A 22,875-nucleotide genomic window follows, 5' to 3' on the forward strand; every position below is an offset into this window, starting at 1 on the left:
TGCAGCTTCCTTTACCCATGGCTCTGATGTACAATATCGCCCAAGTGACCAAGACCAAAAAAAAATGAAGTTTAAGATCAGTAAGATTTTATATTTTTAAAACAAATCTCTTTTTCTCACCAAGGCTGCATTTTATTTGATAAAAAAACACAGTTTTCAGTCTTCAGTGTCACATGATTCTTCAGAAATCATTCTAATTTTCTTCTCAAGAAACATTTCTTAATATTTTGTGGATTCTTGATGAATACAATGTTTAAAAAGCAGAATTTATTTGAAATCAAACTCATTTGTAACATTATAAATGTTTTTACTGTCACTATTGATCTATTTAATGCATCCTTGCTGAATACATTTGTTAAAAATAAATCTTACTGACCCCAAACTTTTTAACAGTAGTGTATATATATGTATATAAACTTTTTTATATATGGATTTGCATATGTTTGAATTTAGACAATGCATTGTTCTAGTACAGACATTGACCATGATCTTAATGTTTTAACCAGACTGTACTATGTCCACAATTTTGGGGCTTTTGTAGTTCTTGTTAAACAAGAAGACTTAATTATATCATAATCATTTACCTCTCACTCATTATGTATAACATCCACCTCTTCCTTAAACTTCAGCGGACCATTTCATCCGAACATCTAAGAAAAATAAACCTTTCTTTTTCACATTTTCAATAGTTTTCTTTCTATACGTATATACTATATTGTATAACTGTGTGGTCTGTATGCACATAGTTCACTTGTGCTTCTCTACAGGTGACCCCTCAGTCAAAGGATGCTGATGGTCAGTACAGACCCGTTAGTTAGAAGCATCAGCCATTAACAGCAGTGCATCTTGGGATGGACTGACATGATTTTATTGTTTCAACAGCAGACTACAATGTATGTTGGCAGAGAACATTCAAAAGAAGTTCCCTTATCTGCTGATTATTACAGTATGGCTTCCTATTGCTCTGTCCATTGATTCAGTGCTGGATTGTTAAGACTTCATAGACAAACAGCACTTTATAAAGAAATTCTTGAGGGCTGATTAAATGCTCAAATAATATTAATAAACCCCACATGCCATAGGGTGCACGTATAGCTCTCCTATATGGTGTGATGTTTAATATAATTCTACTTGTTTATTTCATGTGTAGAATACAACACTGAGTTGTACATACTCAGAGGTAGAGTGTATATAACTGAGAGTGAAAAGTACACTTCTACTCTAGATTCCAGTTTCATCACATATTTTTGTCATTTCTACAGCGTGATGACATGAGTAGTGACGGAAACCGTGACCTACGTGTGTGAGACGGAGCACATGAGAGACACGATCATTTCGACAGCAACTTGCTCTGTAAATACATGATGACTTGGTGTAAGGGGGCAGAGGCGGTGCATTTCACACCCCTGGCCTGAAGAGGGAGCTCTCTGCCGACTGTGATTCCTCTATCAGCTCTCAGGAGCCTAATGCTTGATCTCTAAAATGGAGGGGTTGTGGTCGAGGATAGCCAGGATGATCTTGTCCATGTACTGCCTTAAACGGAAGTTGATCTCCTCTTGTTCTTTCAAAGCTTCAACCAGCTGGAAAGATGGAGAGATTGACCAAATGAGTGACAGCCTTTCATGTAAAGCTAAAGGACATTTTGTAAGTTCCTCTAGATTAGAACATCTTCTAATGTTCTTAATGTAAATGCAAAATGCCAAAAGAACATATAAAAACACATATTAAGGTTCAGAATCATTCAGTGGTCAATTGTAGGCTACCTAAAGCAGTAATTCTTTTAATAAAAACTTTTATTCTTTTAATAAAACTTGGCTGTCTACGCAGTAGAAAGGCAAATTGATTTTCTGAAGTCAGTACTATATGACTAGCGAAAATGGAGAAATAGGGCTGTGGCTTCTCTTTTGCCAATAAGGTAGTAAAATGACAATACCCATACCATAATGCACAGGGGGTGGGGACTAATAAGCAATCCCTCAATGTTGTTCTCACCTCATCTCTGGAGGCATTGTCTATCTCTGCTGCCAGTGACTGGGCCTTGGTGTGACATGCGAACAGGTTTTTGGCCTCGTAAAGGCTGAGGCTGAGAATCTGTCCGTTCAGATCATCGTTCTGGTCTCGGAGTTTATGGTTTTCCTGTTAGAAGATTAAACACATCAGTGTGCAAATCATACTGAATGCAAGGAGGTAAACAGTATACATATTTATATATATATATATATATATATATTATTATATAGCAGTGATTCTCACTAGGGGGCCTCAGCACACTTCCAAGCGAAGTGGCTTGATGTGATTTAAAACAAGACAAGGTTTAAAATAAGCTAAAATCAAGGTATATTTTATATTTGAATCAACTCTCATTTTTCTTAGGAACCAGCATTCTCATGGCCTTGGGAAACCAGCTTTTTTTTAATTTTAAAAGTGTGATTTCCAGACCTGGAAAAGTCACAAGATTTTTTTTTCATTTTTTTTTTCAAATTGCTATTTGTGATTTTAAACATTTAATCTCATAATTACAAAAGACTGGAATTATGTTAATTCACTAGTCATAAAAAGTGTGAACCCTGATATTTTTATAAGTTCTTGAAATGCCTAGAATTGTGGAATGTAATTGTATTTAATGTAATTAATTATAATTATTTTAATTATAATTATTTCATATATTTATTTTAATATATCTTTGCACTGTACCTGCTTAAGCCGTTTCACTTCATGCTCCAGTTCAATCTCTCGAGTCTTGGCGTTGTACTCGGACAGTCCCGCGGCATTACGGCCACGGCCGGGCTTCTCAGCCTCCAGTTTAAAGAGCTGGAGGTGCTCCAGTTCACGCCGCAGGTCCTCAATCAGCTACATGCACATGTGAATTGTGTGAGAGGTCTGGAGATTTATGTTTATGTGTATAATTGTAATCTGCAATAAAAATGACACTGTGCTACCTCTTGCATGGCCTCTCGCTCCTTCTGAAACTCATGTCTGTTCTGCCAAAGTTTATCCATCACTTTCCTGTACAGATCCATCTCATCCTTCAAACGCAGGCTTGTGTCTTCCAGTTTATCTGTCATACGTTGCTTCTCCTGTGCACAAAATTATACATACAATATACATAGATCTTTATATTGCCATTAAAGCATTACAATTCTCTCATCATCTACTCACCCATGTCATCCCAAATGTATATTGACTTTTTTTAATGAAACACAAACAATGATTTTTTGAAAAATAGTCCATATAATGCAAGTGAATGGGACCCTCAGAGTTGTTGCTTCAAAAACCACAGTTTTCATACCTTTATTTCTGAGTGTATGTATTTAAAGTGTGGTTTTTAAAGTGTCAACTCTGAGAGTCCCATCCATGTGCATTTTATGGACTCCCAGAGATGGATTATTTTTCTAAAAATCTTCATTTGTGTTCCACAGAAGAAAGACGGTTAAATAATCTAGGATGGCATGAAGGTGAGTAAATGGTAAATTATTTTTTGGGTGGGGTACCAATTTAAGGCATTTTAGACTTAACATCATTATTTCTTGAAAAGCTGCTTTGAAACAATGTGTATTATAAAACCACTATACCAATAAATATAAATATCCCTTTAAGACAAGTCAGTTCACTTGGCAGCCATTTTGGACCCCAATGCAGCTGTTTTTTTAAAGTAGGCGATAGACTTACAAGTACAACTCTCAGTCTCGTCCACTTGAAAAAACTTTGAAAACCTTGTGTCAACTTTGTATTTAATGTTTCACTGCATTTAAAATCAGCAATAAAATCTGACAACAATTTCACCATAAATGTAGCTTCTTTAGCTGATTTGAAACAAAAAAAAAAAAGCATTTTCAGCCTAGTCCACAAGAGGACCTTTACATTTTTTTAGCTAAATCAGACAATGACCTAGTTTTTTTAACTTTATGGAAAGGCTACAGCATAGAAAGTCATGCAGTTGCTCGACAATGTTTCATTCCATCTCAGAAAGCCTAACAGGCTGCTAATGTCATGCAGGCAGGAGCTTTCACACTTGTAGGATTACAAATTGAAGAATGTGTTTAAAATATGCTGATCCTATGTTCTGACATAGCATCACATGAAAAACTAAGGTGAAGTACATTGTGTTTAGCATTTAAGGTAAATGACATCAGACAAATGATTATCTTAAGCAAAGTGTAGCAAGAGGTTCCTGTCTGTTCCTGTTCTCTTATTGTTAGTCAAATGAACCAGATTACTGAGACTATCACCTTTTGTTTGTAATGGCTCTTGGTGCCTCTGCCCCAGTCTTTGAGTAGTTATACTAATTGGATTAGCACCTATGCATTTGAATGACACTGTTATGCTGATGAGATCAAGGCTGGGAAAATGCCGGTGTCGGGCTGATTCCTGTACTTCATTTGCATGCTATGGGTTAGATTGTCTCCACCTCTACTGAATGTATCCCTCCCCCTTAAATGTATATAAACTACAATGTATCACTGCCTTAGTGAGACTTGGATGACTGCAGCGACGCACAGCGAGTCCTCAATAAAGAGTGACTTCTGTATGAAAGATATCCCAACGTCTCCTGGTCTCTGCTTCGACGAGGAAAAAGTTTCCTACACACTCATTACACTAGCTAATGCAAGCAGTATGAAAGAGTGTGCTGTTAACACTGACAAGCTCCAAGGATTTCACTGCCTGCTGAAATGTGTCAAAAGATGCTTCAGTGAGGTCAGAAGTAATAGTGTGAAAATGGGTGTGTGAACGTGTCAGTGAGGGTTTAAACGCAAGAGAGCAAGAAATTGCTATATTTTAATTGTTAAACCAACCATCTGATGCATAGCCTGATGTGTGATGTGGGTTATGTGGTTGTGGTTATGGTCAAGGGATTTCTACTCTACTAGCTTGAGATTCGATGCATATCTGACCTGGTCCAGTTTCTCAGTTTGAGACTTGAGTCTGCACACATTCACTTTCATCTCTGCGTTCTCCTCTTCTAGCTGCTGGACCCTGTGGGGAGAAATCATCCATTATAAAGTAGCAAGCCACACACTGCCCTTCTAAAAAAGGTCTTGAAACTTCCACATGCTTCATATACATGTTTTTGTGAGTTTTCTGATTAGGTACCTGTTACTAAGCATTTCAATCTCAGTACTCTTGTCTCTCTCCATCTTTCTGTAGGCCTCTCTGTGTCTCTTCAGCTCCTCCTCTAAACATTGCTCTGCACGCGTCTCCTGATCTTTGATCTGCTCCTCCAGCTCATGTACCCTGATGGATAAACATGTACAAACACATACAGACATAAGAAAGCATAAATACATATGCATACATCACCAAGGCTGCATTTATGTGACAAAGGATTAATAGAGTATAAACATTAATACTGTGAAATATCATTACAATTTAAATGAAATGTAATTTATTCCTGTGATGCAAAGCTGAATTTTTTTTTTTTAGCAGCCATTACTTCAGTCTTCAGTGTCACATGAACCTTCAGAAATCATTCTAATATGCTGATTTGCTACTCAAGAAACATTTATTAATAATATTATTATTATTAATGTTGAAAACAGTTGTGTTGCTTAATATTTTTGTGGAAACTGTGAAGTGTTATCAGGATTGATGAACAGAAAATTCTACAAAACAGCATTTATTACTTTTGTAACATTCTAAATGTCTTTACTGTAATTCTAGATCAACTTAATTGATTCTCGCCGAATAAAAGCATGACTTTCTTTTCAAAAAAGTCTTATTGACCCCAAACTGTTGAATGGTAGTAGAATTACAAATAAAGTAATAAACGATAAATCATCCATGTACATAATTACATTAGATGTATCACTATTCTCTTTATACTGTACTGTGTCTGTAACTAATAGTCAGATATCTTTACCTGTGAACTAGTTGTGTGTTTTCCTGCTTAAGTTTGGATTTCAAATCTCCATTAGCCAGACTGTCGTTCTCAAGCTCTGTTATCTTCTTTTCCAAATAACTCACCTGCAGTAGAAATACAGAAGAGTTAAATATTATAGTCATTTATTAGGGCTGGGCAAAAAAAATATATCGATCTTTCGATTAATCGTTTTTTTTAAATGACGTCGATTTGATATCGATTCTCAAAAGCCGCGAATCGATCTTTTCCGGGATTTATTTCAGCACACATTTAAAACAAGATCTGATTAACGTGAATCTTACCAGTCTTCTCCACTAGATGTCACCCTTATTTACCTTGCGCGATGTTACAACAGAAAGCCTGTCATTCATTCAGCGCTTATCATGGCCATACGCGTGATTCGCAATGCTCAGGTGAAATGCTATAGTAATATATAAATCTGCGGAAGAATTTGATATCACGCATAAGGCGCCATGATTTCCGCAATGAATGAATGAATGGCAGATGGCGCGGCGCAGTTTTGTGCACACTACACATACTAAAGCGCGGATAATAAAACAGTGCATTGACATAAAAAAGGAAATTTACTTTTGGTACTTCAGTACTTTGAATAGCAAGTACTTCGGTGCTTTTACTTAAGTAAAAATCTGTCTTTACAACTTTTACTTGTAATGGAGTAATATTTGACCAGCATTATCTGGACTTTCAGGACATCTGAATCGATACCCAGCCCTATCATTTATTATAGGCAACATTCTCTGAATCATATTCACAGGAAAACAACATTATTGTAGTGGCCTTAAAAAGTAAGTGACCACTCAGTGACCACATTATTATGCTTCCAGGACCTTCTCAGTGATGTCAATGTCACAGGAGTCGATGCTGTCTCTGAACAGGTCCTCTGTGCTGCCCTGACTGCTGCTGAAGTTACTGTGGTGGAAGAGCTGACTGTGGGACACACAGAGAAACAGAGAATCAGGAAATGGAACTGAAGTTACTAATCATTCTTCTGTCTAAACAGTTAGTGACTTACGCTGCACCCGAAATCGAATACTGCCATACTATGTAGTGGACAAAAAATATATGCAAAAAAAAAAACAATATTTTGTCCGAATTCATAGTATTTGAAAAACGAAAGGCAAAAAGTACCCGGATGACTTCTGCCGAGAATTCTGGAGTGTGCATTTGATGGACAGTTTACTATCCCATGAGGCCATGGGAGAGGATTTATGAATGGCAGTGGAGTGGAGGTCATGTGACGGTAACAACGTGGAGGATGTAGTATGTCCAAATTTAATTCATTCCAATATTAATACTATATATACTGTATGCTGTATAGAACATTCTTTTTAACAGTCAAAAAGTAAGTTCAAATTCAAAAGTAGCACCTACTCAGTATGTGATTTCAGACACACTGATATTCAGGCAATGGATATTAAGCCAGCGCTTTGTAATCTCATATTCTACAGATCGTGTGAAAATAACAAAGATGAGAGACTTACCGACCAAATGCTGTACTGGAAATGTTCCTGTTTGGGCTGTAAAAAGAAATGGAAAAAAATCCCTGTATTAGAAAAAAGTTCATAAAAAAATGATAAAATACCATGCTGTCCAAATTCAGTTTAATGGGGACCGACCGACCGACAGACAGATAGACAGATAGATAGATGCATCTACCACTGTAATGTTTTGGTTATTCAATTCGACTAATCAGTTTTGTTTAGAGCAGGGCTGTCCAAACTTGCCTCAACACACCTGACTGGAAGTTTCTATGCCTAGTAAGAGCTTGATTAGCTGGTTCAGGTGTGTTTAATTAGGGTTGGAGCTAAACTTTGCAGGACACCGGCCCTCCAGGACCAAGTTTGGACAGCCCTGGTTTAGAGCCTAATTACTAATTCACTACTGCCCCAAGTGGCCAAGATCATGTACTGCAGTCAGACTGTCCTAGGTCATGAGATTACACCGATAATCAGACAGCTCTGGGGGACCTCAGTAAAAATAGAATACCTGCACTCTAATTATAAACCTCTGCCTGTGTTTATGTAACTGTGTGACCCATGTCACTCTTTAAAGCCCTCCTCTCATTACATCACACAGGTCTGAACTCAAACAGCTCGCCGAAATACAAGTCAGCTCTCCTGTCCTCATATCCAACCCAGCTATCAACTAACTACAACAACAATGATGAAGCCAGACAATCTGCAAACCAAGGGAGATGAGGAAAAAATACACTCACAGCATTCACACACAAGCCCTCAAAAGGGCAGGTGCACATATTTCTTCATGACCTGTCATGACCTGTTAAAGTAGCTGGACATATCTGGTGCAAAAACAACATTTTCTGATGGCTTTCACACTAAACAGTCATTCAATAGCAGATCTCTCTACAAGTCTGCCTAGTGTTTTTTTAATATACAGTAATACTTAATTGATACAATAACCCAAATGTTTGCTGATTATAGAGAAGTTCATAGTGGTGCTGATCATGTCTTGCATGAATGCATTTTAACTTCAGCAGAGTACGCAGTGAAGGATTTGGACAAAAATGCCAGAGGATTAATAGCTAAAGGCCACAGAATGCCACATGATCCCACTTCCCCATCACACCTATTCAGCCAGAGAAAAGGAAATCACACAGCTCTTTACTGAACAGCGTCTCTTGCTCGGTTCCAAAGGTAGCCACTTGATTATGTAGCACACCTTGTTTTATTATGATTTATAATAATAAAAATAAAAAGGCAGTCCCAGAAAGCACTGCATCAATCTTGGTGGGAAAAAAAGAATCCATTGTAGTAGAAGGAGTGATGTAGCTAAATATACATATATTTCATTCAATACTGAAAAGTATAAATAAAAATAAACTGCATCCCAAATGACGCACTATACACTATGTACTTATACACTATTACTTGTGTATTATGCAATTTTATAAGGTTACTTTGTCATTAATATGTGGAGTCTGATAGCCCCTCCCCCTTCACAATGACATTAAAGCTCCAACAGTTGAGTGCATAAAGTGTTCAACAGTTTCAAACTTTATAATGTTTTTTATACTCCTGGTAGTTAGCTGTTTTGGTTTACAGGTGCATCTCAATAAATTAGAATGTCGTGAAAAAGTTCATTTATTTCAGTAATTCAACTCAAATTGTGAAACTCGTGTATTAAATAAATTCAATGCACACAGACTGAAGTAGTTTAAGTCTTTGGTTCTTTTAATTGTGATGATTTTGGCTCACATTTAACAAAAACCCACCAATTCACTATCTCAACAAATTAGAATACTTCATAAGACCAATAAAAAAAACATTTTTAGTGAATTGTTGGCCTTCTGGAAAGTATGTTAATTTACTGTACATGTACTCAATACTTGGTAGGGGCTCCTTTTGCTTTAATTACTGCCTCAATTACTTTTCCACGACATTCTAATTTATTGAGATGCACCTGTATACCTTATAACTCTTACACAAAGACTTTTGGAAAATGAATATGAAAAATGAATAGGGCAATTACTTCCAGAACCAAGGCTGCTGAAAAAGTGTGCAGGCACTGTTGCAATTTACTAAAGTCAATTGTGTCTATTGCTTAATTGTCTGCCGTCTCTATACTTCTGAAATAACTCATGTAGTCCCAGGATGGTTCAGATGCTGTCTTAGAAGGCAGCTGTCTGTCTACAATAGCAAGTATGTAGTGAGGCAGCTCACTAGGTTTTAAGATCTATGTCTGCAGTATCATGTCTCGGTGTGTCAGCAGCAGAGGTGAAAACTTCATAATCCCGCGATGCTTTAAATCTTGTTACAGATGAAAGATTGCATTGTCGTTCTCCTGAAGTGCCAAATTTGTTAGGTGTCCACATAATAATAAAAGGCTTATTTCAGCAGTTTTCATCAAATTCCACCACACACACCCACTTAAACACCCCAGGCTTTTCTTGAGGGGCTCAGTTTTCCCTCACTGTCTGATAACATTCACAAAGATTAGTAAACCCTTGACTGGAACATTGTTGCTATGGTAACAGCTCCTCTGATGAAACCCATCTCCCGATAAAGCTTTTGACAGACCGGGGTGATTAAAGAGACTCATAAAAATATATCTAGCTTTACCTACAGTGAACTGAGACATAAAGAATCCTCTCAGAAGTGCAGTGCTATGCCATTTAATATGAACTATAGATGCTGCAAAGTTAAGGGAACTAAAGACAGCATTCAGAGGAAGACGACTGATTAAGGTAAGACAGCATGCTAGATATACCATCCTTTAGCATAAAATAGCTTCAGAAATAAAGCATCAACAAATATATTGCTATTTCATTATTAATATGCACTGTATTAAGATGGAGGAAGGAGCCAGATAAATGTAAATAAATACATGTACATGTATGTAAATAAACAAATACAATATTTGTGTGTAATCAAAAATGGTTTATTTTGCTCAATATTTGTGTATGTTTATGCTTACAGAGTGCTGCAGGAATGAGTCCTGAAATACAGACACGAGTTAGTATTTTGAAAACAGCTGGTTCCATCATTCTAAGCTTTTTTTTTTTTTTTAAATGGATTTTGTTTAAATGTTGGAAATAAGGTCTGTGGTTAACAGAAGCTCAAGATATTTTCACGTTTTATTGTACTACATAAAATACATCAATAACAACAATTTGTGATTTTTTGTGAAGTTTTTAAGTAGCTAAATGGGACTACAGAGGTTTTTGGGGACATTAAACATCATCATGCCAAACAGAAAAACTCATCTACTCACTAATCCGCTTTCACAGCCTTATTGTGTTCAAACCTTTACTCTCGCAAACTAACTCCAACCTTCCAACTTGATTTTAAAATAAGACTCATAGTGTCTTCATAAGCTTAGTGGTGATGGTGACTTTGAATAACTTTTAACTTCTAGCGACTGTATTTAGGCTTCAAAACAAACACATTTTCTGCAATAATCTAAAAGCCAATGGAAAAATCCTACTGGCTTTTTGTTGAGCGAACCAGTGTCATGCTAACGTCTATACTGGATAACAAAAATACTGTACAGCATCCCTGTAGCACTCCATGAGAGTAACATGCTATTATCTTAGCAATATGCTCATTTCAAACTCTGTCGCCTCTTACCTGTTAGCTTTGAGGTTCTTGAGTCTGGCCTCTAGGTCATTGAGCAGGTTGACTTTCTTGCAGCACTGAGAGCAGTAAACATCCAGAAGCTCGCTGTTGTACAGGTGCCTGATCTTCTGAGGGGTCTGGCCAGCACTGCAAACACCATCAAGTGATGATCAATACTGGCAGTAGAAGCATTCAGATTTTACTTGCTCAGTATATTTAATAATATAAAATGGAAAGATATTTCAAATTTTGCATAGTTGGAAAAGAATGTCTAATAATATGTTATTGATTTCATGATAGGATTATCCTTGAACCAGAATCACACAGAGAAAATGAGAACAGCTAACGATACAAAACTCCCACTGTATGCCAAAAGCGTTTCATAATTATCGGCTGTTGTGATTTTATGTTTAACAATGAGTTGATTAATGGCTGTCAAAAGCATTAATGCAACAGAGTGTATTTGTGTCAGAATTATAACTACTATGCATTAATAATATGAAAATATATCTGTCGCCTGAAAATGTGCAAAGTTTTTACCCCAAGAACATTTTAAGCACATTCAAATTATCATTGCCATAATGCACTTTTTATTTTTACTTTATTTTTTTGTGCTTATGTCTGGGGTAAGGATGTGCTTAATTGTCATGAAAGCAAAATATAATTTCTTATTTATTTCTATTTGTTTTTTTCATGTCAGGTTTCATGCTATTCACCCTTATTCATCCATGCAATCAAATGAAACCTACAGAATAACACCATATGTCAGTATTTCATGTGAGAGGTGTGTGCTAAAGTGGGTTAGTTAACCTGGAGGGCAGAGAGGAGCCCAAGTCAGAGAAACCATTGGTACGTGTGTCATCATCAGGGATGGGGCTGCTGGGAGTGAAGTCCACATCTTCTCCCTCTCCATAGTCGCCAAACTGCTCCTCCACTGAGATTACTGAAGCGGCTGCTGACGACACCATCTGACCACAGCTAAAACCAAACCCACACGTCTCACTTTATGTGCTAATTCTTACAGTTAATTTTTTTATTTGATTAAATGTAGTGCTGTCAAATGATTAATCGCGATTAATCGCATCCAAAATAAAACTTTTTGTGTACATAATATATGTATGTGTACTGTGTATATTTATTATTTACTGTATATATAAATATACGCACACATGCATGTATATATTTCAGAAAAATATGTTATATTTATATATTAAATATATTTGAAGAGTTCAGATGCAAAAGCCTCTAAGTGCCATCTGATATTTTCATCTAAAATGAGCATTTTTATCAGACTCCTATATTTATGTTAATTTATTTCACTTTAATGGCATAGAAAAGGACCTATACATTGCCATTAAAGTAAAATTATTGAACCTAAACATTGGAGTCTGATAAAAATGCTAATTTTAGAAGAAAATTTCAGATGGCACTTAGAGGCTTTTGCATCTGAACTCTTCATTTATTTATAATATAAATTATATGAATATAAATATAGACATGTAAATATTTTCAAAATATATACTGTATGTTTGGGTCTTTATACATACATAATAAATATACACAGAACACACACATATTATGCAAACAAAAACTTTTATTTTCTATGCGATTAATCACGATTAATCGTTTGACAGCACTAATTAAATGTAATTATTTTTTATTAATTTAATGAAACAATAATTATTAAATTAATATTTTTACTACAATTCACAAAAAACATAATCATCCATGACGCTGACCTGTTTCCACGTAGAAAGAGTCCACCCAGTCCTTCTTCTTTATCATCATGACGTCCTCCTTCAGAAGATTCAGACCCTGCCCTGCTGTCTCCTGCACTGTCCATGTCTGCCTCCTGCACGTCCCGTCCGCCCATTGCTTCCTCATCAGAATACAGCTGGCACTCTGGGTACGGCCGCGTGCACACAATGACCGGGGGTCCCAGACTCCCCTCCCCGTGCTGCAAACAGATATCAAAGATTTCAATAAAGTCATATTGTTCAAAATGCAAATGTAACATCAAAACTAGACCAGATTACTCTGACTCACTATGTGGTCTCTTCACACACACAACTTGGTGAGGTGAAATGAGAACTTAAGACCTTTCTCAGAGGGACACAAAAGATAATGGGTCAAAGGTTATGGAAACTTTGCTCATTAACCCCAGAAGACACAACGGACGCCAAAACAGGACAAAGGTCATCACGGTGAACTGGTGTGAAACCTTTCAGTTGACTAACGAATAGTGAGTGTAACCAAGAGAAGAAAAGGACGAGGATTTAGATTGCATGGCAGAGACAGAAATGGTGCTCTCAAAATGAAATAAGATTTAAAAACTCTCCATTCTCCAATTTATACCACAGTGAACATTTCTCTGCTCACTCTCACAAGGTTTGATTTTTTTTTTTTACACCCATTCTGTCCTACAACAAGTGCAGTTCAAAAATTAAAATTCATGTCACATCTCAATGGCAGGAGGACAATGGGAATCAGCTGATGTTGCCCAGTGGCTCATTGTTATTTGCACAGACAGAATAAGTATCACACTATAAGAGATTGTTAAATCAATGGTAAGTCTTTATATATGTTTAAATACATACATTTCTGACACTTTCTGTCTGTCTAATATGAAAGTGTATTTATGTGTCTTGGGAGATACTGTATTATTAAAGCTGAGGGTTATGGCTGGTCATTAAGCCTTTACTGCATTCTGGGGAACTACAGTACACACCAATGTGCTTTAAAATGACTTAGCTCATCCCTCATTGATGATCATAATTTGTCTAATTTATTCATAAGGCAATGCTACAATAAAACAGACTTCTCCACTACTTCAATGCCATGTGAAAAATCACTAATTTCAGAAATAAATAGCCATAAACTGCTAGTTTGTCATACAGTGACCCCAAATATGTATTTGAACACTTTTAAATTAAGTTTCACTTTGATTTTTCTGAATTTCAATGCACAGATCAAACAATTTTAAATGACTTTAACCATCTGTTCTGAAGGCAATTTTAAGCCAGGGTGTAGTTTATCACATTCACTACAAACAAGGACCACTAACGTTTGACAAATTCTTTTTGTCATAATATCATTTTATTTAAACCCTTCTATCTGTATGTGTGCGTGTGTGTGAAATGTTTTGCTTGAAATGTATTTGTACTATTTCTTAAGAAAAAAAAAAAAGCCAGTCAGTTTGATATTTTGTCTTAATGTAACGTCATGCTTATTTGTAAACACTCAAATTGACTTATAGGGTCCCTAAGGAACAGCTTTAGACATACATCTAATTCTAATAGGGATCTTTACTACACTCTCTATATTACTACTGCTTGATTAGCACAGGAATGTAATAGTCAGCTGCTCTACTCTCCTTTGATCCCTCACTTTTTATGCTAAGCCTTTACCATATTTTTCCCTCTTCCTCGTTTTTCTTTACTCAATAATATACAGTACAATGTATGTATATAAAAAATTGTCTTTCCTTCAATCGCAAACTCAGCCTTTTCCTAAAAGCATTTCATTCATATCTGAGTGCATCTCAGTGAGTGCAGCAGTGTGTTAGTGTGTTTCTGAAGTGACACCTCTCACGTTCACACCTCAGCAAGTCCGTTACCTTCCTTTGTAGGTCACACATGAAATTCACACACCTCTCCACTCACACCAGATGGCAGATGTAAGAAATGAGACCTACACTGAAAAAAAAAAAATCTGGTGTAGGGTTTACTCAGAAATTGCTAGTAATTTTCACAAATAATTACAAAGCAGCGACACACTGAATTAAACACGAAATTTTGAAATAGATTGATGAAATAGTATTTTCTTCTAAAACATCTACTCAAATAATATTTATTTAAACTTTTACGGATTAAGGAAATCTGCAGTGTACAACCAACATGTCTAGCATATAACTAACCAAACTAGCATATATATCCAGTCTTTAAACTAGTTCTTTGCATTTATTAAAGGAAAAAAGCTTCTAGTCTGTCCGGTCTGATCTGAGATTAGGCCTACGAAAAGGAAATGTAACGGCCAGCCTCAGGATTAAAGATCACAGGTCTAGTCACAAATCTGAGTAAAAGTTTGATTCTTCCCACATGGCTGGATCTTTTGGAGATAAGAGCGGAGGAGCAGATTACTGATGATGACTGATATCTGCATAGTCTTAATGTGAAGCTTTGACAGCATAATAGAGGTTCTCCCTGCTGAGCGGCGACTGTGATGAATGCAGCTCTATCAGATACACTCTGACTGCAGTAATGTAAGGGGAGATGCAGGGCAGTGAGAGCCCAGATAAATGAGCTATAAACTAAGACCCCTTTTGGTCCAACCTGACCTGAATCTGCCAGCCCCCCTTAGACAGCACCGTCTGGAATGCCTAGACTTAACATTCATTATTTACACTGTTCTACTGACAGACTGCTTTTAATGTTAGGCATGCATTAATACACAAACATACTTCATATCATTTTATAAACCAAAAAATATTATACTAAAATAGAGTTATATGTATTTCGCTGATGAAAGCAGTTAAGAAACTGCTACTATCATTTCACTCACCATTACTCTGTGTATATGGTGTAGTGACAATGAAGTGATTTGATTTTATGTGGCTGATTAACTTACGATTTGTGGACTATTCATATCATAGACACATTTGCTTTGAAATAAATACCAATGAAGGGAAGCTTCACTGTAATGCAGTGAAACAAAGCAGGGCCATTTTGCAGATTTTGCTGTTTGCCGATTTTTAAGGTTAACATGATGGACTAATACGGTCATGCTGCAGTACTGCTGATCCACCCGTACCGCCAGCGTTTCATGCAATATTGCTGAGTACAGACTAAGTTGCATCAAAGCTTAAATACAGCTAACATCCAAAATCTGGGATGCTAAGAGCTAAAATACACCCACCAGTGTGTCCACATTGCTTACGGTGTGCTGATTTGGAGGGATGATCATCATTAAAAAGGCAGTGACTCTGCTCTGGAATATGCAGCCAGGTATTGATTCAAACAAACACATAGTGATGTCCATGCCGAGTCAAAGCTGCTGTATTCTTGCAGAGTGTAAGTGGGATTCTGTCAATGGTTATTGTGTAATCAAACACACTTTTATGTCATTACTGACCGAAAGCAATATCCTTTTATTACTTGGCTTAAAGGGACAGTCCGATAATTAAAGTTCTGTAAGCAAGAGAGTGAATTACGTAAATGAAATGGTCAGAAAGTACACTACTGTTCCAAAGTATGGGGTCAGTTAGTTTTTTTAAGGAATAATTTATTTTATTCAGCAAGGATGCATTACTTTGATTAAAAGTAAAAAAACAACAACAACAAAAACCACAATGTTACAATTTCTACTTCAAATAAATGCAGTTCTCTTGAACTTTCTGATCATCATAGAAATCTGAAAAAAAGGTATCACAGTTTCCACAAAAATGTTAACTGTTTTCAGCATTGATAATAATAAGAAATGTTTCATGAGCAGAAAATCAACATATTGTAATGCTTTTGCATTAAACGCTTAAGACTTGGTTGCTGAAAATTCAGCTTTGCCATCACAATAAATTACATTTTAAAGTATATTCAGATAGAAATTGGTTATTTTAAATTGTAATAATATATTCACATTCACAATATTATGGTTTTCTGTATTTTTGATCAAATAAATGCAGCCGTGGTAAGCATAAGAGACTTCTTTTCAAAAGCATAAAAACAAACCAACCCCAAATTTTTTGAATGGTAGCGGATTAAACGTGTTTAATGCGACACTATTTCTTTGTCTCGGAGCGTGCCTGAAAACATTCAAATGCACAACATGTCCCAAAGCCCCCAGATCTATAAATAATAGAGAAGTTTTGTCTGTGAAGTCTAGGAGAAGATGCGTGATGGAGGAATGCACCTAGATATCTCACTCACATTACTAGATTATTTTCCTCAGTGAAAGCAGAGCAAATTTTTTTTTGCTCATGTTTAGATGCGATTTAATTTATCTCTGTAAATCTGGAGACGAACAGCACTTCTTTACAGATCTGCCATCTTAAGATGACAGCAACCCACACAAACAAACAAACACAACACTCAATTCTGGCTAGCGTCCAAAGTGCACCATCATATTCACAGCCTTTCAAGTGCAGCTCACAAGAAATGTCAAGTGTGCACATGAACATGACAGAAAAGCCTCTCAAATTTCTCCAAGACAACAGCGATCCCTACCACACACAGTAGCTGCTGTTTTGGGGAATTTTTTCAGGTAACAACCCACTTCAAACAAACATTTTGGACCACCTGACATCCCGAATCTATACAGCAACTACCTTAAAACAATATGTACAAATTAAATGAGTTTAAACCCTGTATCTTGAAATAGCTTTACCTTTAACATTACTGTTTTTGCTAAATGCTAGTTTTGGCTAGTGACCCTAATGAACCTGTAAGCTAGCTAGCTAAGATCAAAGTATTACTGTCAGTTATGTTACTGAAGTAACAACAGAAACATGCTAGTGGGGGACATTCAAGCTGGGTGCTCATTTTTGTATCAACTGCGCTTGGCTGGTTTTGTTTGAGATCTCAGTGGAAATGCAGCTAGATAGCTGGCCATCTCGCTGCCTACACAGTCAGCAGACAAAAGACAGTGTGGATTTACTGGGAGCCATGAGTCATAATCCAGCTCTCGGGGCTCTAAAACTGTCGGCCGCCCTTCCCTGGACGGTATCAAAGCGAAACACCTTTGAACTCTTTATTGACCTTGAAAATGGTAACCCAACAAACATACAGAAAGGCCATCCAGAGCTGCAGTTACAAAATCAATACTGCAGGGGCACTTGGCTAAGCAAATTACCGTATTATTCCACAGCATGTGTTGGCGTCCCCTTTGAAAGCAAGACGTGTCGAGACAAGTGGAAATATGGTTCTCAATTTAGTTGCTCTAACATCCAGGCACAATCATAAAAGTGTACCACCGACTTCAAAAGGTCGGTCACAAAATGTTCATCCACCCCTCTCCCTTGGCAGAGCAATAGTCTGGATGCACCACATTATTGGGTTTTAGAGTGTCCAAACTGCAGTTAACCTCTTGTCCCAACTATAACACTGAATTATATCTTTTGCTGGGCTTTGCATTATGACGTCCATGAAATGGTAGTACAGTACAGATAGTGCCCTTGGTCATGCACAGATTCTTTGCTGCCCACGCAATAACCAGGCCTGATACAGCATTTCATAAAAGATCGATATCTAAAGCTGTCAGACCAGCTGCTAAATTACTAATCTTAAATGCAGTAGACAAGAGAACTGGATTGACTTATGTATAGTACCTATGTACACAGCATCCATCAGCTTATACTGTATAAGGGTGGATGACTTAGTTTAAACTAGGGCTGGACAATAATTCAATATCAATATGTATCGCGATATAATTTTTTTCAATAACGGTGATATGATTTTTAAACGCATTTCCGATACCAAGCAAAAGTTAGAATAAAAATGATAAAACTCCAGAAAAATGCTTACTATAGCTATATATAATACACACATAAGCATTCAAGAGTTTAGCATCAGTAAGATTTTTTTTAATATTTTTTTTTTTTGTACTTCTTATTGAGCAAGGACACATTAAATTGATCAAAAGAGACATTTAGAATTTTACAAAAGATTTATATTTCAAATAAATATTGTTCTTTTGAACTTTCTATTCATTAAATAATACTGAAAAAAGTGCCACGGTTTCCACAAAAATATTAAGCAGAACAAAGTTTTCAACATTGATAATAATAATAAGAAACGTTTCTTAAGCATCAAATAAGCATATTAGAATGATTCCTGAAGGATCATGTGACACTGAAGACTGGAAGCTGCTGAAAATTTAGCTTTGTCATCACAGACATAAAATTACATTTTAAAATATATTCAAATAGTTAATTTAGACTGTAATAATATTTCAGAATAATACTGAAAGTTATAAAAACCTAGACAGGGCATGTACTGACATCCAATACATATACTAATGCATTATATGATACAATTATGCTTAATTTAAGACATTTTATTATTTTAAATATGTATGACAACTTTGACAGATAAAAACAATGTTATTTCAACCACACATATGCTGTGTTTAGAGCAGGCTCATGACTAAATGTCCTCCGCAGTGAGGGAACAGGGCTTTGTATTGACTAAACTTTATCTACAATGAACATTTATCAGCGTATAGCTGACAAGCTCTCAGCAGTAAAAGTTTAAGAAGCCAATAACACTTTGGCAAAACAAACCCCGAGAGGGGTAAATGCAAGCACCAGGGAAGGAATTTTAATGGACGTCTAACCCTATTGTTCCTTGACCTTTCTAAATTGTCCCTTGCCAGTGGAATAACATTACTGCAACATTAAGAAACACACACATTCATACAAACACAATATAGATGCGGTACTACCAGCAGGTGGTCATTAACCATCGAAGAGTCTTCCCAAACCACCCCAGCACACTCAACCTCCCCTTTTCATGTTCACACAGTCCCTTCTAACTATCAGCCGTATTCAAAACTCCTCAGTTCCTCCTCTTCGACAACCCCCAACCCCACAACAACTCCCAGCACACACCATTAGCCCTGTTCCCAAGAGACACAGACTTAACGGTTTAAGTTTACGAGCATGTGCACTTACAACAACCATCAATCAGTCTGCTAGTTTTTCTACACCATTAGTCTCATTTGAGGTGCAAAACTGGGGATTTTCTCCAAGAACAGATATTTTCATCAGTCTGGCATTTAAGAAACAAAGTAAGAGGAAAACAGAAACAATGGGGTCACCAACGGTTGTTGGGTAGACGAAGGCAGACATGAACACACACACTGCCAAAAAACGCATCAACACACAGTCCAAACACACACTGTCTGATTAGCATTTCAATAGCATGACCCCTTTCCCCTCCAACAGATCACCACACAACCCAGGCTGGCTCTTCAGTCATTCATTCAACTTGTCATTCAAGGGCAGGTGTAGCGTTTGGGAAACACACAGGCTGGTTGTGAATTCCACCACATTCAGAGCCTTAGTATCTTACAATAAAATGCAAAAAAAAATAATAATTTCATTGAGCTTCATCTCCCTAAAGTGCCATTGGGAGTCAAAGAGATGTACAAAAGCTTCTCAGCATCAATGTTGGGAGAAGATGAGCATGTACGCTGAAAGATTATTACAGAGAAAAGAGGATGAGAGAAGAACATGAGAGGAAGAGAAGGAACAATGGACTTTGCTTGGCTGCAGCAAACGTTCACACATGCGAGTTCTCATCTCATCCTCTTACCCCGCCACTCAATAATGAAGATCCATCTCCTCCATCCTCTTCACCCGTGCCGGTTAAACCCTTATCGGCTGAGGACGCCCAAGACTTGGTGTCCCCGTCTCCCTCCAGGATCCCCACCCTCAGCACAGTCCAACAGGTGAAATATCAGTGTCCAGTCCTGTCAGATTTCAGCACTCCTTCAAGTATCTCCGCCTACATCCACCGCTGCTCCAAACCAGCTCAGTCCTCCTCACACATACACACACACTCGCTCCAACCTGCAGCAACCGATCATGCGGCCACACACGAACACATACGGACAGAGACGCTAGCGATCTGGCAACAGTTGTTGGGCTTTTGGCCACTCCTCCCAGCAAATCACCTCCCCTACTCCGGCCTGTCACATTCCCTCCCTCTCTCTGCCTCGTTCTCTAGGTTGTTGCTAGGAAACCATTCAGCTGAGCCGTCCCACAGCCGTGACATCGAGCGGAGCGTGAGTGTGCTCCCTCGCAACACACACAGCTATCTTAAGCCTAACCTCAGCTGTGCTGGATAATACGCACAATTACGGATAATTAACCTACTCCTCGTTTAAGTACCATGACAAATAACGCAAATAGATAAATAAGATACAGAGAAATCAAAGTATCAATAGGGGGTTGATCATGCGGTGACCAGAAAAAAATAAAACAGGCAGTGTTTTTATGATCAAAAAGAAAACAACATACTTGTATTCTGCCCTGATTAAACTAGAAGCACAGATGCCAAAATGTTTATTATATCAACAAAATACTATAAAAATTTATTAATTTGCTGCAAACAGAAATAGCAAATAACAAATGTTCTCTGAAACAGATATCCGTGAATCTGGCAACATTTTATTATGTTGGTTGTTACATGGCGGCAGTTCAGAAATGGTTAAAAAATTAAAAGGTTAAAGCTCTATTGCTTTTGAAAATTATGCGCCACCTACACTAAACCCTACCCTAAACAGATAGGGTTAAAACATATTTGCTGTAGCAACTATGCCATTTCAGCTTACTTTATAAGCTCTTTTATCGTAACACGGGACTCCTACGTGCAGTGCTATACCAGGAGAGCTACTGAGCAAGTTTATTATATCAGAAAAGCTATACATATGGAGCTGGTTATGCTGTGTAAACGCCAAAATATATTAGTTTACAAATCATGTACTATGTTAAATGTGTTTTGAGGTGTAAGCACAGTATTTTGCAAGGAACCAGCTGAAAATTTGTCTTTATTAATCAATAATCCATTGTTGGCGTTTTAGTGCCACTAATGTTCCTTTTCACTATAAATGCTGTAAATTGTATGTATAGGTAAGTTTTTGGAGTTTTGCAAAAATGTAAGTAGAGGCATGTTTTTCCAATGAGCCTATGTTGGCTTTTCGCCTCCAAAGCCCTTCATACAGACTTCAAAATGTGCAAATACATAAAAGAAAATAATTTTTTCAGCAGTTATTCTCCAATACATCTAAGCTGACTAGATCTAAGCCACCTGAAATAGTTAAAAATGAACCTGAACCTGAACCTAAAACTTAAAAATTAAAGTGATGTAACCCTGGGCTTAATCCTGATCACTTTTAAGTGATTTTAACAGTTAAAAATAATGTTAGGGTTAAATATTTCAACAAAAAATGTCAAATTCTGTCATCATTTATTCACCTTCATGTCATTCCAAACCTGTATGACTTTCTTTCTTCTGTGGTATATAAAATATTTTGAAGAATGCTGGCAACCCAACAGTTTGGTGATCATTTGTTTATCAAACACTGAAAAATGTATCAAAATATCTAGAAGTAAAGTCATGCAGGTTTGAATCGACATGAGAGTGAGTACATGATTTCATTTTTGGGTGAACCGTCCCTTTAAGCATACTGTAGCATTATTTAACATAAGACGTCTGCAAATAATTTAACGATAAAATTAAAAAAAATTAACTAGAGTTCACTTTAATAACTAGAGTGGTCTTATGACTGATTTATGGAATCTTAAGAGCTTCCTTAATTAACACTTCTCATAAATTCACAGCAGCAATGAGCTCTCGCTAGAGGCAAAGACGGATGAAATAAAAATCTAATCACTGGTGAACATTTACACATGTACATTCACACTTCCACAGCGGCAAGTGAGAAGTCTCACATATGCTGTGCTCTGCATATGCGTGAGGTTTGAGAAGCATGTTTATGCAGGTGTGTGAGGGAAAGAGAGAACAAAAGAAAGAGCAATCCTCCTCCGTTCCTCCTCTCCACTGTGTATCAGTGATGCCCCACTTTCTCATGATTCCCATGAGCTCAGTGCAGCAGCAGCGGCGGTTAGTTTCAGTCCAGCAGCTCGAGACCAGACACATGCTCTTCTCTCGCTGTCAGAGCTATGAACACCTCTTCAAACCATCTTTAAATACATTACACATTATCTCTGTGATGCTGCAGGGAAACAGATACAGTCTGAGCTTTTTTTTTTTTTTTTTTACATTTTACCTTTATTTGTATATTTGTATAGTTGTATTTTATATTTAATCTGTATATCTGTATTTATGTTCTACTGTTAGTGTTATCTGTATGCACCAAGGGTCTGAGAGTAACGCAATTTCAATTCTCTGTGTGTATGTGCTGTAC

General features: G+C 36.9%; 1 protein-coding gene across 2 annotated transcripts in view; it reads right to left on the reverse strand.

The window, feature by feature from the left end:
• Nucleotides 1-384: 384 nt before the first annotated feature.
• The window catches only part of rab11fip4a (RAB11 family interacting protein 4 (class II) a), a 57,630-nt gene continuing 35,139 nt past the window's right edge, over nucleotides 385-22,875 (reverse strand). For both annotated transcript variants that reach the window (XM_016441557.1, XM_016441558.1), the window contains 12 exons: nucleotides 12,693-12,910; nucleotides 11,764-11,931; nucleotides 10,966-11,100; nucleotides 7,360-7,395; nucleotides 6,706-6,805; nucleotides 5,858-5,961; nucleotides 5,092-5,232; nucleotides 4,893-4,974; nucleotides 2,940-3,077; nucleotides 2,695-2,850; nucleotides 1,993-2,136; nucleotides 385-1,580 (listed from right to left, as the gene is read on the reverse strand). In XM_016441557.1, the coding sequence (XP_016297043.1) occupies nucleotides 1,464-1,580; nucleotides 1,993-2,136; nucleotides 2,695-2,850; nucleotides 2,940-3,077; nucleotides 4,893-4,974; nucleotides 5,092-5,232; nucleotides 5,858-5,961; nucleotides 6,706-6,805; nucleotides 7,360-7,395; nucleotides 10,966-11,100; nucleotides 11,764-11,931; nucleotides 12,693-12,910 (1,539 nt within the window). In that variant the 3' untranslated portion in view covers nucleotides 385-1,463. The remainder of the gene's footprint in view (nucleotides 1,581-1,992; nucleotides 2,137-2,694; nucleotides 2,851-2,939; nucleotides 3,078-4,892; nucleotides 4,975-5,091; nucleotides 5,233-5,857; nucleotides 5,962-6,705; nucleotides 6,806-7,359; nucleotides 7,396-10,965; nucleotides 11,101-11,763; nucleotides 11,932-12,692; nucleotides 12,911-22,875) is intronic.

The sequence above is a fragment of the Sinocyclocheilus anshuiensis genome, unplaced genomic scaffold, assembly GCF_001515605.1.
Source record: "Sinocyclocheilus anshuiensis isolate Anshui unplaced genomic scaffold, SAMN03320099.WGS_v1.1 scaffold419, whole genome shotgun sequence".
NCBI lineage: Eukaryota > Metazoa > Chordata > Actinopteri > Cypriniformes > Cyprinidae > Sinocyclocheilus > Sinocyclocheilus anshuiensis.